The sequence below is a fragment of the Bos javanicus genome, chromosome 29, assembly GCF_032452875.1.
Source record: "Bos javanicus breed banteng chromosome 29, ARS-OSU_banteng_1.0, whole genome shotgun sequence".
In the NCBI taxonomy this organism is placed as follows: domain Eukaryota; kingdom Metazoa; phylum Chordata; class Mammalia; order Artiodactyla; family Bovidae; genus Bos; species Bos javanicus.
In genome coordinates this window covers 6,304,661-6,323,551 of record NC_083896.1, presented here as the reverse complement: position 1 = coordinate 6,323,551, position 18,891 = coordinate 6,304,661, and the positions used below count along the sequence as shown (strand labels likewise).

At 40.8% G+C, this 18,891-nt stretch overlaps 1 protein-coding gene across 2 annotated transcripts in view; it reads right to left on the bottom strand.

The window, feature by feature from the left end:
* NOX4 (NADPH oxidase 4) overlaps window positions 1-16,999 on the bottom strand; it is a 180,108-nt gene extending 163,109 nt beyond the window's left edge. The window contains exons 1-2 of one of the 2 annotated variants that reach the window (XM_061406013.1): window positions 16,869-16,999; window positions 16,063-16,158 (exon numbers count right to left, since the gene is read on the bottom strand). In XM_061406013.1, the coding sequence (XP_061261997.1) occupies window positions 16,063-16,158; window positions 16,869-16,925 (153 nt within the window). In that variant the 5' untranslated portion in view covers window positions 16,926-16,999. Of the gene's footprint in view, window positions 1-16,062; window positions 16,159-16,868 lie in introns of those variants that run through there. The other variant, XM_061406014.1, reaches the window with a different exon arrangement.
* Between the last annotated feature and the right edge of the window lie 1,892 nt (window positions 17,000-18,891).

The window sequence follows — 18,891 nt, the reverse complement described above, 5'->3', positions numbered from 1 at the left end:
AGCCACCAGCCACCATAGCCTCCTCCTGTCCATGGAATTTCCTAGACAAGAATACTGGAATGACTTGCCATTTCCTTCTCCTTTAGGCAGGTGCAAGTTCTCTGTTAATACTTTACAGCTCAGAAAGTTAGTGAATTGCTGTAACACAACTTTGTTTAACCTGTCTTTTCTGTAACTCATTTCACTGTATTCACCTACTGTTTTAATGTTCTCTCCTTGGTTTGTTCAGTTTCCCAGTATTTCAAAATCCGATGTTCTTTTGTTGTTGTTCCTTTTACTGTAACTGTTAATATGGCTATCTTTTGTTTAGATGGTTAACAGTATGGGTAATACCTAAGAAAGAAGCCATGTAAATATAGAAATTAAATAATAATTAAAACACTCACCTCATTAATCCCTTCAGTCACCCAATATCCCTAAGATTTCTCATTGAAAACAAGCTATTATAATCAAATGTCTTATTTTTTTAGAACTGTACCCTGTGTGATATCACCTCCGCTATCGTCATCTAACTAAAACCATTATAATAAAGTAAATTCCAAAATTTTATATTTGTTACAATATGAACAAATTTGTAGTCTTCCATCTCAAGAAAACCCAGTAGGCAGTTTTTAATTATAAAACTAGTAAACTACCTTAAAATATTCACACTGTAATAGCATGCTCTGTGTTCATCATGATGTCTCTTGAAGTAGTGGGGAATACGTTGTCTATTTCTAGGAGGACAAGCAAGTAAAATGTGGCAGGCTGCTGCTGCTAAGTCGCTTCAGTCGTGTCCGACTCTGTGCGACCCCATAGACGGCAGACCGCCAGGCTCCCCCGTCCCTGGGATTCTCCAGGCAAGAACACTGGAGTGGGTTGCCATTTCCTCCTCCGATGCATGAAAGTGAAAAGTGAAAGTGAAGGCACTCAGTCGTGTCCGACTCTTCGCAACCCCATGGACTGCAGCCTACCAGGCTCCTCCATCCATGGGATTTTCCAGGCAAGAGTACTGGAGTAGGGTGCCATCGCAGCTAGAGGCAAAGGACCGAAGAAATGCACAGTCGCATAGAGAGACTCTGAAACATAATTTGTTGTTGCTGTTTAGTCACTAAGTCATGTCTGAATTTTGTGACCCCATGGACTGTAGCCCACCAGGCTCCTCTGTCCATGGGATTTTATAGGCAAGAATATTGGAGTGGGTTGCCATTTCTTAATTCTAGGGGATCTGTTCAGCCCAGGAATTGAATCCACATCTCCTGCATTGGCAGGTGGATTCTTTACCACTGAGCCACCAAGGAAGCCCTTGAAACACAATGGGCTTGAAGAAAATGAAGAAAAGCAAGAAAGAGAGTAAGTCCTTAGCACAAAGCCATTCTCGTGGATTAAAAAAGCAAGCAAAAACTACATGCATATAAAACACCAATAGAAGGATACATGTCCACACACTATTAGAAAAGTTGCCAATGTTGGGAGGAAAACAGGATTGCAGATCAAGGAGTGATTAAGGAATTAGTAGACAAATAAACAGTAAGAAAGAAAGCAGGGGCCTTGCACAGACCTATGAAGACTGGGTGCTGCAAGCTAAGGTATATATTTAAACGCTCTCTACCCAATAGCAGAAACATAGGTTTTTTAAATCCTTTGTTTTTCCAGAGAGGATCTATTGCTAGTGTCCTATGAAATTGGTCTTCTTCATATGAACCTCAATCTTTGATTTGCTCAATGGAAAGTTTTAAAAAGATAAACAAATTTGGAGCTAAAATTTGAAAACTACTGCCAATTGAAAAGCAATTAGTTGTGACAGTCCCCAACGGCTCAGAGGTAAAGAAATCTGCCTATAACGAGCGAGACGCAGGAGACTCGGGTTCAGTCCCTGGGTCAGGAAGATTCTCTGCAGGAGGAAATGGCAACCCATTCCAGTATTCTTGCCTGGACAATCCCATGGACAGAGGAACCTGGCAAGCTACAGTCCAAAGGTCATGAAGAGTCGAACACAACCGAGCAGTCAAATCATTTTGAAACCATAAAGAAGAAAAAAAAAAACATATACTATAATTTGCAAACTATCATCTTAAATATTGAGTTGACCAAAAAGTTTGTTTGGGTTTTTCCATACCATCCTATGGAAAAACTTGAACTTTTTGGCCAACCCAATTCTTCAGAATTTATACATTTCCACAAAATTGGACATTAACTTCTCTTAGTTTACTTAGGAAACTTTCAGTTATTAGGAAACGTTTACAAATATATTTCAATATAAAAATATTCTGAACTTCAACAGTTTTTCCTGAAAGAAATGAGTCTAGCATTTTCATGAATTTGTCTACTATCACTTGGCATCAGAAGGAAGGTAAGAAACACAATTCATTTCTTCCTCATCTTACTTTATGCTTATCTCAAATCAGTAATAATAATAATAATAATATTCCTATAAAAGAGAAAATAAGGTTAACCTATGCAAAATTGCCATTTTTTAAGTCAAAATGTTTCAACATTGGAATTTTTATGTAGTTCAATTCAATAACATAATTCTCAGTTTAAAACTGAGGAAAGTAAGACTATGAAGATTTCAATTAATTACTTAAAGATACAGTTATTAAGACGTAAAGTCAAGATTTCAACTTAGGTCAATTTGTCCCCAAAATTCATGTTCTCTTCACTGTATTATGTTGCTGCCATTGATAATCTGAAATTTTCACAGATATTACTATACTTGAAATTTAAGCTAATAGTTTCTCTGTGCTAAGGAAAAGGCAATAGCAGACTCTTGGCTTTAACAAGAATTAGAATAAGTACCATACAAGACAAATTAAATTTCATGTATCTAAAATCTGTGGATTGAACAAAGTGTATTTTCTCCTTTACGCATAACACACTCAAGCTTTGAAACCAGTACAAATCTAAGACCAGTTTTCTTCAGGCAAATCAAAATTAAGGAAACCCTGTAGATGCATTATCATCCAAGAAACTAAACTTTTCAGATTTTCATTTGACTCATTTTTCACTCTCTTGTTTTTTAAAAAATGCACAAGATCAAAACGGCTGAGTAGTTCAATGGTGGGTTTTACATAATCCAAGCCAAGGCCCAAATCCCAGAAAAATTTGGCTGTAGGTAATGAATGTAATATAGAGAATGTGAAAGTCGCTCAGTCATGTCTAATTCTTTGCAACCCCATGGACTATACAGTCCAGGGAATTCTCCAGGCCAGAATACTGGAGTAGGTAGCCTTTCCCTTCTCCAGGGGATCTTTCCAACCCAGGAATGGAACCCAGGTCTCCTGCATTAGCAGGCGGATTCTTTACCAGCTGAGTCACAAGGGAAGCCTAAGAATACTGGAGTGTATTGAGCTACCAGGGAAACCCAATATAAAGAATGCCATTTCCCAAGTGGAAGAGGAACTTTCACACGGAAGCTCTGCATTCTTGTGGTTTATATGAGTGATTTTTTTTTTTTTCCAATTTGGAATCCATTATTATATACTGCTGATATTTGCTTGGTTTTCCCTTTAGATACTCTGAGCTATGGGAAAAAAAGAAAAGAAAAATGTATCTTCACCTTTGTTTGAATAACTCTAAGCACTTTACTAATGTGCTTTGGGGCCCATGCTTTTCAAACCAAGAAAATTAACACAGCTTAAAAGCCCAAAGTAACTTATCAAAAGTAACTTGGCCAAGGAAAGTCTGAGAGAGATAAAAAATACTCTAATCACCCTATCTCATCAGTATTGTATTTTCAACAAACAGTTCTTATTTTCTTGTTCCACAACTATCTCTTTTTAGGGCATCCTTAAAATCCAAATTCCTGCAAGGGGTGGGGTGACAGAGAGTTCACTCAGGATAAAATGCCAATTGGAAGGCACATAAGAGAGGGTATATTGCGGGGAAAGGAAGTCAACAAAGAGCCAAAATATAAGGAGGGGGGAAAAAGAAACTTGTTTGGACCATTACTACTTCAGATCCTTCCAATGAACCTGAGCTTTCTAAGATGATATTCAAAAAAATTACTTGAAATTTAAAATCAGCTATGTGAAAATACTATCATATGAAAAATGACTGTAGTCAGAAAGGCATTCACCGTAGATCATTTCTTAAATGTATCTTGGTGTTCACATACCCATTTTTTAAAAATCTCAGATATATAAGATGCTTTCACTGTGTACATTATTCATCTCTTCTTGCCTTAAACTATATTAGACCTCTGGTATTCTTGATATGTGTCTGGAGACCTTTAACAATGTCCAAATCAATGAAAACCATCAAAGCATGAAACTTTTGCCTATAAAATACGTGTTGAAATCATTTATCCATAGATAGAAGTCACTGTCAAACTCAACTTCTAAAACTGTAAACAAATTTGATTGGTCATGGAAATACCATCTTCTTCTCTATGTACTTTTTCTTTAACCCCATTTCCAGAACCAAAAAAAAACTACAAAAAAACCAAAAAAACAGCAAGGCTGTTTATTACATCAACTTTTATCACATCAAAAAGCTGCATTAAGACATAGATACCAGGTAATTTATTCTAAAGTCTCACTTTTAGTTCATGTCTTGGCAATTATTAGTTACAAGTCACAGCCCTTTAATCTCCCACTTCAATAATCAAAACTATAAATGTAAAGTATATTAGATGTTAAGGGTACCCTGCTGCTTCTCTGTCACGAAAATGAAATCTTCTCATTTCTTTGTCCAAACCATCCTTTACAACTCCCAAAGGAGCTCTGTTAAGGTACCAATGGCTGGAGCCTTAAAAGCTGCGAAGAATGAACAGCAGACAGAAACAATATGTAATAATAACCATTATTTTTTACTTCTGTGATGCTTTCAATTCTTCAAAGTAGTTTGCTATTGGTTAAGTCATACCTAACGCTCAGTACAACACTCTTGAGATAAGTAGGATCATTTCATCATGTTTTAATGGGAATACAGAACAGATAAGTGGATTTCGGTATATGAATATGAAGGATGAGAGAAGAGGGAAGGAAAGCTGCATTCTGGAACTCTTATTACATAATAGGCTTTGCTCAATGTACTTTAATCCTTGAGCACATTATTTATAATTTCCATGCTTCAGCTTCCTCTTTTGCGTAAAGAAATTATCACATCTGGCCCAGAAGAACAACTCAGTGAATGTCGGCCCTAGCTATTATTGTTATTATTTCTTTTAATTTCCTTTAAGGTTCATAGTAATCTTGTGAAACACTCATTCAGTTTAGTTCAGTTCAGTCGCTCAGTTGTGTCCAACTCTTTGCGACCCCATGGGCTGTAGCACACCAGCCCTCCCTGTCCATCACCAACTCCCAGAGTTTACTCAAACTCATGTCCATCAAGTCAGTGATACCATCCAACCGTCTCATCCTCTGTCGTCCCCTTCTCCTCCCACCTTCAATCTCTCCCAGCATCAGGGTCTTTTCCAATGAGTTGGTTCTTTGCATCAGGTGGCCAAAGTATTGGAGCTTCAGCTTCAGCATCAGTCCTTTCGATGAATATTCAGCGCTGATTTCCTTTAGGATAGACTGGTTGGATCTCTTTGCAGTCCAACAGACTCTCTAGAGTCTTCTCCAACACCACAGTTCAAAAGCATCAATTCTTCAGCACTCAGCTTTCTTTATAGTCCAACTCTCACAACATATGACTACTGGAAATAGGCATTACTTCCCTTGTTTTTCTGTTGAAGACTCCAAAGTTCAGTAAAGATTAATAAAAGCTTTTCTGAATAAAATGTGCTCTATCTCAAGATGAAATTTCACTCAGCAATCATAACCAAGCTGGTGCAAATTTTGTGCCAATTACAAATAGCAATGTGCAGCCTTCCTTTGTCCAGAAGGATCAGGGGGGGCAGCCAGAGGTCAAAGAAAAGGAAAAGTCACTCTCTCCTAATGTCATCTGCCATATGTTCAGCAAATTCCTCCTATCTCATCTCTCTCTGAATTATTTTAATATTTTTATTAATAAGCATAAATAATTTATATTACCATTTACTGCTATTAATAGTATTAATACCATTAACATCAAATAATATTACTTGATATTCACAATAATGCTATCTTTTGCTATGCACATATGCACCAAGGGCCAAAGACTGCACTAACATTTTCTCATGGAATCCTAACAAACAACCTAATAGGAAGGTTAAACTTAACCTTATAGATGAGTTAAACTTAGATTTAGAGAAGTAATTCGCCAAAATCATAAAGGGACATAAACGCCTGAGCCAGGATTCAAACTCATATCCATATAGCTCCAAAGCTTACAATCTTGTGAATAAGGAATAAAGGATCATTGATTTTTCCTCCCCAGAATTACCTATGCACTTTTGAAACCAATTTTGTGTTCAACACAATGCTTAGCATGATAAACTAGAAACACTGACTAGAGTTCAAAGACCTACTGTCCATATTCAACTTAGCCCTGTATTAAATCTATCAAATGAGACAAATGAACTAGAACAATACCCAAGGTACTACAACATTTTGCAGTTCCAAAAGCTTCATTGCCTCAGGCTGGGTCCTCTGTAGGAGAAAGTATACAGCCTTCAGAACTGTGAGCAGATGAATTTCTGTTGTTAAAGCCACCCAGTCTGTGGTCCTTTGTTATGGAAGCCTAAGCAAATTAATGCAGTCAGCTAGGATTTCCAGGGGGCTCAGTGGTAAAGAATTCGCCTGCCAATGCAGGAGACATAGGAGAAGTGGTTTCAATCCCTGGGTTGCAAAAATCTCCTGGAGGAAGAAATGGCAACCCACTCCAGTATTCTTGCCTGAAATATCCCACAGAGGAGCCTGGTGGAGTATAGTCCATAAGGTCGCAAAGAGTCGGACCTAACAGTGACCGAGATAAAAAACCCAGAATAAGGCGTTCAAGTCTGCTGCAAGGTTAAGAGTAATCCATAAGCTGTAGTCTTACCTTTACTTATTAAGACAAAACACACAACCATACATACAAACGGTTTACCTAGAAAGACTAGAAAATTCCAGGCTCTAACCCTCTTTGTCTCAGACCCTCCCTGGAGGAGCAGCATGACTGAGTGTGGTCTTTAATATGAGACAAACGTGGGCTCGAATTGGGCTTCTCTGGTTGTTAGCTGGGTAACCATGGGGAAGTTACCTAACCACTCAGAATCTGTTTCTCAGTTCTGTAAAAAGTGATCATTCCTATCCTCCGGGATTATTATAATGATTAAATTTAATATGGAAAGATTAAATGAGATTACAAAAGACCAAGGAACTAACCGTGCCTGGTGCATGAAAGTGAAAGTCGCTCAGTCGTGTCTGACTCTTTTCAACCCTATGGACTCTACAGTCCAGGGAATTCTCCAGGCCAGAATGCTGGAGTGGGTAGCCTTCCCCTTCTCCAGGGGATCTTCCCAACCAAGGGTTCGAACCCAGGTCTCCCACATTTGCAGGTGGATTCTTTACCATCTGAGCCACAAGGGAAGCCCAAGAATACTGGAGTGGGTAGCCTATCCCTTCTCCAGGGGATCTTCCTCATCCAGGAACCAAACCCGGGTCTCCTGCATTGCAGGCAAATTCCTTACCAACTGAGCTATCCCGGGCATAAAATGTGATTAATAAATGTTTATAGTTTGTATGAGGTTGAATCACATGAAATGGCTGATTGTTGTTGTTCAGTTGCTAAGTCTCCGGCACCCCATGGATGAAGTACACCAGGTTTCCTTGTCCTTCACTATCACCTGGAGCTTGCTCAAACTCATGTCCAGCGAGTCGATGATGCCATGTAACCATCATCCTCTGTCACTCCCTTCTCCTCCCGCCTTCAATCTTTCCCGGCATCAGGGTCTTTTCCAATGAGTCCACTCTTCACATCAGGTGGCCAAAGTATTAGAGTTTCAGCTTCAGCATCAGTCCTTCCAATGAATATTCAGGACTGATTTCCTTTAGGATGGACTGGTTGGATCTCTCAAGTCTTCTCCAACACCACAGTTCAAAAGCATCAATTCTTCAACACTCAGCCTTCTTCATGGTCCAACTCTCACATCCATACATGACTACTGGAAAAACAATAGCTTTGACTACACAGACCTTTGTCAGCAAAGCGATGTCTCTGCTTTTCAATATGCTGTCTAGGTTTGTCATAGTTTTTCTTCCAAGGAACAAGCATCTTTTAATTTCGTGACTGCAGTCACTGTCCACAGTGATTTTGGAGAATAAGGAAATAAAATCTGCCACTGTTTCCACTTTTTCCCCATCTATTTGCCATGAAGCGATGGAACCTGATGCTACGATCTTAGCTTTTTGAATGGTGAGTTTTAAGCCAGCTTTTTCACTCTCCTTTTTTACCCTCATCAAGAGGCTCTTTAGTTCCTCTTTGCTTTCTGCCATCAGAGTCGTATCATCTGCATATATGAGGTTGCTGATATTTTTGTTCCATCAAAATGGCAATCCCATATGGTTCAGTCTAACACTAACATTGACTAAAGGCAAAAGAGCCCAGTGGTTAACAGTACAAGTTCTAGAATCAGTAAGTCTGAGCTAGAGATCTGGCTCTGTCATTCATCAGCAAGTTACAGAACTTCTCTAATTCAATGTCTTAGCTTCAAAATTAAGAATTAAAAATATCTACTCCATAGGATGGATGAAAAGATTAAATAAATTAATCTAAGCAATTAATACCTGGTGCTTGTCCTCAATGAATTGATATTATTAATAATCAAATGAGGGAAATAAAATTGAAAATCTTGGAAATTAATTTCAAATAGATGGGGAAACAGTGGAAACAGTGTCAGACTTTATTTTTCTGGGCTCCAAAATCACTGTAGATGGTGACTGCAGCCATGAAATTAAAAGACGCTTACTCCTTGGAAGGAAAGTTATGACCAACCTAGCTAGCATATTCAAAAGCAGAGACATTACTTTGCCAACAAAGGTCCGTCTAGTCAAGGCTATGGTTTTTCCTGTGGTCGTGTATGGATGTGAGAGTTGGACTGTGAAGAAAGCTGAGTGCCGAAGAAGTGATGCTTTTGAACTGCGGTGTTGGAGAAGCTTCTTGAGAGTCCCTTGGCCTGCAAGGAGATCCAACCAGTCCATTCTAAAGGAGATCAGTCCTGGGTGTTCTTTGGAAGGACTGATGCTAAAGCTGAAACTCTAATACTTTGGCCACCTCATGCGAAGAGTTGACTCATTGGAAAAGACTCTGATGTTGGGAGGGATTGGGGGCAGGAGGAGAAGGAGACGACAGAGGATGAGATGGCTGGATGGCATCACCGACTTGATGGATGTGAGTTTGAGTGAACTCCGGGAGTTGGCGATGGACAGGGAGGCCTGGCGTGCTGCAATTCATGGGGTTGCAAAGAGTCGGACACGACTGAGTGACTGAACTGAACTGAACTGATAAAAGAGAATTATACAATGCACATTTAGCTAAGTATAACAAAGAAGTTAAACCTTGTGCTAAAATTCTAGCAAACATCATGTAATCAGAAAAAAAATACAAATACATATCATAATCCTTACGGATATGTCTGAAACAAGTATAAAACAACTGTAAAGCTGGAAATATACATTATCCTGGGTGTAAGTCAATAATTTTCCATAACTTCTTGAACAGTTCAACACCTTTAAACAAGAAAAGCTAGTGACCTACAGAGTATGGAGTTTAATGTATCTTACATACGTCTGTCTATCAAGTCATTCATTATAACAGGCTGAACATTGGAGTGAGGAACAATGAACCAGGAGAGTGACCAAGCCACCAGTTGAGCTGGTGATAATGAGCTCATTATCAGTCTCATTTTTCTATTTGGGAAAATCTAAGTAAAGACATCAAAGTTCTCTTTCAAGTCTAAAATTACATGAGTCTCTATCTCTTATAAATGAATTAAGTACATCACGACTGCCTCAGTGTAATGGAACTAATTTCACCTGTCAATAAACAAGAAGCTTAACACTTTAGCAGAATGTTAAGAATAAACACAAACAAACAAAAAACAACTTATTGCAAAGTATTCTTTGAATTGAAACCACAATATTCTGAGCAGTAAAAAGAAAGAGTTAATGATCAAGCCCTTTCTGAAATTGACAGGAGGCACATACTCCTTCTCAGCAGAATTACAGATGCCTAGGCCAGATGTAGAAGGACATGGCAACCCACTGCAGTATTCTTGCCTGGAGAATCCCAGGGATGGAGGAGCCTGGTGGGCTGCCGTCTATGGGGTTGCACAGAGTCGGACACGACTGAAGCGACTTAGCAGCAGCAGCAGCAGGCCAGATGTGGGCTTCCCTGGTGACTCAGATGTTAAAGAAGCTGCCTACAACATGAGAGACCTGGGTTCGATCCCTGGGTCAGGAAGATCCCCGAAGAAGGGAATGGATACCCACTCGAGCATTCTTGCCTGGAGAATTCCGTGGACAGAGGAGCCTGGCGGGCCACAGTCAATGGGATCACAAAGAGTCAGGCATGACTGAGTGACTAACACACACACACACACACACACACAAGTCAGCTGTAAAACCAATGCTGACTTAAAATCCTAGGTTCTTCACACAGAGACGCCGATCTCCAACCTTAAGAAATTCACATGACATCAGATTTCTGTCTCTGAGAAATGTTAATTCTGATACAATTCCTAGGACACTTGAGAGGGTGAATTGTTAATGCTTCTAAATCGCTTGAAGGATAATGACTGACCAAAGAAAGATCATCACTGTACAATTCGAAAAACCTCAATGCTTACAACTTTCTTCTAAATGACACAGGTATCTCAATAAGAATTTAAAAATAAGAAAAAAAAATCTTCATGTCCATTCAGCAGATCTAAAACAAAAATTGTGAGATTAAGCAAAAAAATTAAATTCTCATTATGGTACTCTGAGAAAAACTAGTTTGAAACTGAAAGATCCATACACAAATGTTAGCTTTGGGGAAAAAAATAATAAAATAAAGACACACTGAATCTGGTACCACAAAATGCATTTTCTTCTCAAATTAAAATGCTTATACCAATTAAATTACATCCTGTAATCATTAAAATGTCAGAAATAGAACTCAGAAATAGGTGCCTATGATATGAAGGCTCCTGATATGAAAATATCCTGAGTTAAATTTGCCTCAACATTTCAAAAAATTTAGGAAACTCTCAGAGTCTGTCACAACACATTAGCACTTGCTATTAAAGTACTACATACATTTTCCATTCCTTGAAAAGAAATAAATCAAAAACAAATTTCATCTTAAGTAATCAATGGAGTCCTTTATTTAAAGCACCGTAGATGAAAAACGTTGTTGTTTGGTTTGTTTATTTGAGTGTTTGCTTTGGTTTTCTTCAAAAGACTTTTTTCCCCCTCTTAGCTAATTTTAAGATTCCAATATTCACAGCATGTCATAATTAAACATCTCCTAGGAGGTGCACAGTCTGATAAGCACATTAACTCAGGCATAAACCAGCCGTGACCATGTAGCCTCCAGGCCTGGGTCAAACCAGTCTGGGAAAAAACAGTTCTGATGAAAATCCCTACTAAGACATATTAAGTCCCAAGATTATTTTATCTTCCATCATTTACGATCTTCTTTTCCCTAGCAGTTCTTATGTAATTTTTTAACCCTTAAACTGTGGTCTGAGAACAGTCACTTAGCCTATTAGGAATAAAAATAACTCTAGTTCTGAGGATTAAATAATTTTTCTCAAAGGCTCCCACCTCCCAGGAAGCAGAGAAGATTAAGTCAAAAATATTTTTACAGTTACACACCAATTACTAGAGCCCACAAGTTCCCATTCAAAATTAACTCCTGTTCAGGAAAGGGGGAGTCAGAGGACTACCCATACCCTGATTTCTTTTTACATGGCTGACTGGTGGCTAGCTGCTTGCCTTAAAGCAAAATGATGAATGCATTTGGCCATGAAGGTAATAAAATCTCCCCACGGCCAGCATGTGTACTGTCCAAAATGGTAGCCACTAATCACGTGTGGCTACTGAGCATGTGAGATGTGTCCAAGGCCACCAAGGAACCGGATTTCTGGGTTCATTAATCTTACTAATTTAAATTGAAAAAACTGATATTCACTTGTGTCAGTGGAAAATCTTTATATTTGGAAAAACTTGGATATCTTACAGATGAAAGAGTGAATCCACTTTTTCATCTATAAAAATCTTATGAAACTTAAAGACACACCAAGTAATTCTAGTAGCTGAGCTGTGATGTATATAAGTGGAAAATATATACTATATTTCAAAGAACAGACAAAAATAATGTAAAATATCTCATCAATAATTTTTAGAAGTATTGACCACATGTTGAATGCTTCAATCTATTACAATACCTACGATACATTATTTTAAATAAAATATATTAAAGTTAATGTCATTGGCTTCTTACTCTTTTGAAGTACTACTGGGAAATTTTAAGTTTTGTATGAGTCACATTATATCAGGCACAGCACTGATAAAGAGCAATACTAACCAGTGACATGACTATCTGAGATGGGCCAGTGAAGTGGTTTAGAAAATCTGTGCAGTATGAAAAAAAAAGTAAAAATCCAGACAGCACTGCATTTAAATCCTAACTTCGACAGTGACCGTCCAAAGGGATTTGAGCAGCCATTCATTCAGATTCCTCAGCCTATACTTCCCCAGGTACAATGGGGAAGGATAGTTTCCTAGTTAAACACAGTATTTCTAAAGTGACTAGTATACCATCAGTTTAAATAAACAGTCAAATAAATTGTTTTTCAATAGAAAGCAGAGATTTTTAGACTACTGCGAAGAATTTACTGCTTCTCAATGTCTGTGTCTTCCTGCAAATGAGCTATATCCTATGGACACTTTCTTCCTGTAATATTAGCCCAACTTTATTATTACCTTACATTTTACAGATGAATAATGACAACCTTAGACTAAATGCTATTATCAAAATGTTCAACAAATGGAAGCTTTGTTTCCATAGTGTTTTAAAGTGGTAGCAATCAAGCTCATTTCCAGAAATATCATCATGATTTTTATGAACTTAAAATTTACCTAAAAGAGACTTATCAGAATACCTGTGTCCTTTTCAGGATTTCTGTCATGGTGGGACCATGTTCTTGTGAGTGTTTGGTAGGCTCTAAGAAAAACTGCTCTAAGGCATAAAGTTCATACTATACAGTTATTAAATATGTAAAATGTGGGCACCTACAATATTTATTTTAAAAATTAATTATATCTCATTGTTCTGCTGTATTTCTTTAAATACAAAAAAATGCTTGCAAGTTCTTTTACTATGAAACAGTACCACAATCATCAAAAGATTAGGAAGGATAAGCCTAAGACAAATAAAATTAAATACTCCTTCATTAAGCAAATAGTCAAACTATAGACAGAACTGCTTTTTCACTAAAATGACAGATATCTATTCCAAATGGTGTAGATAAACTAACGACTAAAAAATTCATATAGGTGATTAATGAAAAGTAAGACATGTGAAAGTCATCTTTATTCTTTAGTCATGATGTCAAAAAGAAAAGCTGTCCTTTTCCAGTGACTCTTCATAAAATATGGACTCCTAACTACATGGTTAAGGAGGAGATCCAACCAGTCCATTCTGAAGGAGATCAACCCTGGGATTTCTTTGGAGGAAATGATGCTGAAGCTGAAACTCCAGTATTTTGGCCACCTCATGTGAAGAGTTGACACATTGGAAAAGACTCTGATGCTGGGAGGGATTGGGGGCAGGAGGAGAAGGGGACGACAGAGGATGAGATGGCTGGATGGCATCACTGACTCGATGGACATGAGTCTGAGTGAACTCCGGGAGTTGGTGAGGGACAGGGAGGCCTGGCGTGCTGCGATTCATGGGGTCGCAAAGAGTCGGATACGACTGAGCGACTGAACTGAACTGAACTATGATGATTCTTATGTTTCTATGAAAACTAATTTACAATGACCCTGCTCTTCTTCAATCTGCCTCTTGCACATGCTACTCACAGTCTTCCGTTTAGTCCTTTTATTATTTTTTTGTCTTCATTCATCTGATCAATATCTATTGAGCCCCTGCTTAGTACCAGGCCTATATTCTGCGGGCCTCACCACTGAACCTCACTAGCCTATCATCTTATTCAAATAAAACCACTAAAGTGGGATGATGTAGAGAGAGGTGAAACATATAATTCAATTAGTTGGGTTGTATATGTGTGTGTGTGTGTGTGTGTGTGTGTGTGTATTCTTCATATGAGTTGTAACCAAAATATATTTGAAGTTGTTACACAGCATCCAAACTAATAAAAAACTAACTTGTTGGTTTCCAACATAATTATTTTTTAAGTAAATTATCATTTTAGTTTATACTATGTCATAAAGCTGAAATTCCAAGTTCAATTATGTCTTTCCAAGTTGTCGAGGCTTAGATTTTATATTATTACATCTACATCCTGATCAAGATTCACCATTTTCCAAAGCAAAGTTTGCCACTGTAACTCTCAAGAGTTTTCTCCAAGTTGTTCATCAAGTAATATATAATGAATAGGTCAGATCTATGTTGCACTGCAAAACCTCCTGTTTGCTAATTTACACCCCAGGGGGATTTCTAAGAAACAAAGTAACATGATAGACCAGTAAACTTTCATGCATTTCTTAGAGAAAAAAATTTTAACTTGTTTATTGAATTACATGTATTTACTTGTTGGAGCTTCCATTAGATTGTAAGCAACTTGAAGACAAAGGGGAGAAGTTACTCTTTATGTGCCCATTTGAAAAGTGAAGGTTTCATGACAGTTTTCTATATGGCTGAATGGAGGAGGGTTGGTAGGAAGAAAGAAAGAAATGTTCAGATTTAGGAATTTAATCTTTGTGACTATTTTTATCAATCCTTTTAAAATACAGATTTGGGTGATTATGATGTGTCAATGTAGGCTCATCAAATTGTAGCAAAGGTACCACTCTGGTGGGTGATGTTGATCATGGAAGAGGCTACACATGTGTGGGGATAGGAGAACATACAGGAAATCTGTGCCTTCCCCTCCATTTTACTGTGAACTCTAAATAGCTCTAAAAGAAGTCTTTAAAAGTTATTAAACTTTAAAAATACCAATTTTTAAACTTTAAAAATACCATTATCTGTGTGAACAACAGATAATGAAAACAGTGTTTTACTCTATAAAATAAAATATAAATCAATTAGTTCACCCTCAATTTATCACAATCTTAATATGTGCCAAGCACTACTATAAAAGCTGAGCTTTAAAGAGAGATAGGATTTGTAACTATAAAAACAGGAAATGGAAGACTGGTTCCACTAAATTCATCTGAACTAATCATAATTGTAAACAGTCATTAAACCATGAAAAAGAAAATGATGCACCTCCTGTTCAGAATGCATTTTCTTCTCCAATGAAAAGGAATGCCAAATCTGCTTTTTCATATGCCCTAAGATTTTTTAATGTCTTATAGTTGTTGTTTGTTTCTTAGAAAAGGCTGTCTCCTTATACAAAGTAAGATGTGCACAGTGATACCATTTTTGTTCAGGAGACGAGTAGGAAGGGGAAGGAGAGGAAGAATGAAAACAGAAGCATCATGGAATATATAAAAAAAGAAAAATATTGACACATGAGACAAATCAGAGCAAAATTTTGCACAATATCGTTCTCCTATTAGACCAGAACACCGGAATAATAATCAGCCACTAACCCAGGGCAAGCATTTGAGAAATGCCCAAGAATGAATAACTGCCTTAGACACATACTGTGTGAGAACTGACAGTAAAAGGAAGCAGTGCAGAAATTCTCTGGATAAGCTGATGGGCAAGCTGAAGACTTGATTAGTGAGAATGAAAAGCCTGTCATCGGTTGGTCCCTTAAGTGAAGGAGACCTTTCAGGGCACTTTGCAGCTGGCAAGAAGTGACAACTTTTCTCAGGTATTACTAGCCTAGCAGTTCTCTTTATAAGATTATCTTTGGCTCTTAAGAGTCAATCATTGTAACTTCCACGAGTTTAAATGATAAATCATGAAAACGTGACCACTTTAGAAACTAACAAACGCTCCTGAAGTGAACAACCCACCGAACGTTTCTTCAATAAACAGAAAAACTGCTCAAGAATTGTAGCATCGTCTGCCCACCTTATACCCACTCCACCAGGTCACCCAAGACCCACTTACCCCCAGCATCTCGTGGAGGTAGTGATACTCTGGCCCTTGGTTATACAGCAGAAAGGTTTTCCAGAAAAGCAGGACATTCAGGGAGAGCCAGATAAGCTAAATCATATGGAGAAAGAGATAAAAGAATTAAAAATAAGTACTACCCGATGAATGGAGTACATTCAAGTACATTCGTCGGACACAATACGCTCAATGGAACCTCAATTAGTCGTTGCCAAAAGCTTTCTCAATTGACCAGCAAGCTGCAAACCACTAAGAGGAAAACGTATCTGAACTCACTCAGCCCCTGTACACCTGAGATTAAGAATTTGGGCTGCAACAGTTATCCTAAAGATCACAGATAACCCCTGGAGGTAAAACAAGACTAAGTGATGAGTGACATCACCAAGTCCCAAGCATTGTATGTTTAAGCTTTAAAAATATCCATTGAATGAAGAATAGATAATAAAGAAGAGGGCTCTGCTGTATAAAATAAAATCCGACAGAAACAATCTGGGAAAAGAGAAAAGGGGGTGGGGGTGGTGAAGATGTTTAAGGGGTTAAAGGAAAAGCTGTGTTAACTAACTGGGATCTCCCTTCCTCCGCATCCGCTCTCGCATCAAAGTGTAGGCAAGTTCCGAGGGCTTGGAGGAAGGGAGGGAGGAGATGGTTATGTCCAGGTATTCCCGGCAGAAAGTTTGTGTTAGTGGAGGATGTTTTGCACTAGAGGCAAAACTTCCAGCTTCCCACCCGCGCTCGCTCAGAGAATGAATCAAGATCGCTGCCCCAGAAACAAGACGCCGGGAGACCCTCGCCCGCCATCCTACCAGGCAGAGGTGTTTAACCCCTTCGTTGGCCAGCCAGCTCCTCCAGGACACTGCCATGCCGCCGGCCCGCGCGCCGCGCTCTCAGCCAGCCGGCCGACAAGCAGCGGCGGCCGCGGGCGCAGCGGCTCCAGCGGTGCGGCCGGGGGGGCCGGGGGGCCGGGAGGGGACGGAGGGTCAAAGACCGAGTGGGAGTCCGGGGACGGCGCTGCGCCAGCCCGGGCGGGGTCTGCGCCCGGAGCCGGCTCTTCCGGGCTTCGCGGCTGCGGCCGGCGCGGGGTCTGCTCGGCGCCCCTGGCGGCCGGGACCCGCGCTCCGAGCGCGCGCTCCCCGCCGCGCCCGCCCTTTGTCTGCGGAGAGCTTGTTGTGGCCGCCGCCGCCCGGGATATCCCGGTCTGGGATCCGGGAGGCGGCCCAGCAGCCTCCAGAGGCCGGCCCCGCTTGGAAAGACAGCAAGATGCGGAGGAGGGTGCTGAGACAGAGTGGGGACCTGCGCCGCCCTTGAACACACACACACACACACACACACACACACACACACACCGGCCGGCCCCACTTGGAAAGACACACAGCAAGATGTGGAGGATGGTGCTCAGAGTGGGGACCTGCGCCGCCCTTGGACACATACACACACACACACACGCGCACACACACACACACACACACCGGCCGGCCCCACTTGGAAAGACACACAGCAAGATGTGGAGGATGGTGCTCAGAGTGGGGACCTGCGCCGCCCTTGGACACATACACACACACACACACACACACACACACATACCGGCCGGCCCCACTTGGAAAGACACACAGCAAGATGTGGAGGATGGTGCTCAGAGTGGGGACCTGCGCCGCCCTTGGACACATACACACACACACACACGCACACACACACACACACACACCGGCCGGCCCCACTTGGAAAGACACACAGCAAGATGTGGAGGATGGTGCTCAGAGTGGGGACCTGCGCCGCCCTTGGACACATACACACACACACACACACACACACACACACACACATACCGGCCGGCCCCACTTGGAAAGACACACAGCAAGATGTGGAGGATGGTGCTCAGAGTGGGGACCTGCGCCGCCCTTGGACACATACACACACACACACACACACACACACACACACATACCGGCCGGCCCCACTTGGAAAGACACACAGCAAGATGTGGAGGATGGTGCTCAGAGTGGGGACCTGCGCCGCCCTTGGACACACATACACACACACACACACACACACACACACACACACCGGCAGGCCCCACTTGGAAAGACACACAGCAAGATGTGGAGGATGGTGCTCAGAGTGGGGACCTTCGCTGCCCTTGGACACACGCAGACACACACACACAGACACACAAAGACACACAGATACACACACAATGACACACACACACACCAGCTGGCCCGCTTGCAAAGACAGCAAGATGTGGAGGATGGTGCTCATACAGAGTGGGGAACTTCGCCGCCCTTGGACACACGCAGACACACACACAAAGACACACAGACACACACAGACACACACAGATACACGCACAATGACACACACACACACACACCAGCTGGCCCGCTTGGATAGACAGCAAGATGTGGGGGATGGTGCTCAGCCGAGTGGGGGCCTTCGCCGCCCCTTGGACACACACACACATACACCGGCCTGCCCCACTTGGAAAGACACAGCAAGATGTGGAGAATGTTGCTCAGACAGAGTGAGGACCTGCGCCGCCCTTGGACTCACACACAGAGACACACACACACCTACTCCTTTTGACTGGCTGGACCTTTGCCGCCCCTTGGACTCACTCAGGCACACACACACACCCCTTCTCCTTTTGACTGATCAGACCTTTGCCACCCCTTGGACTCACACACACACACACCCCTACTCTTTTTGACTGGCTGGACCTTTGCCGCCCCTTGGACTCACTCACACACACCCCTACTGCTCGCCTCCCCCCGCCCCCTCAAAGGTCCCTCTCCGAGGCCTCCGGCGGAAACCCGAGCCGGAAGAAGCACC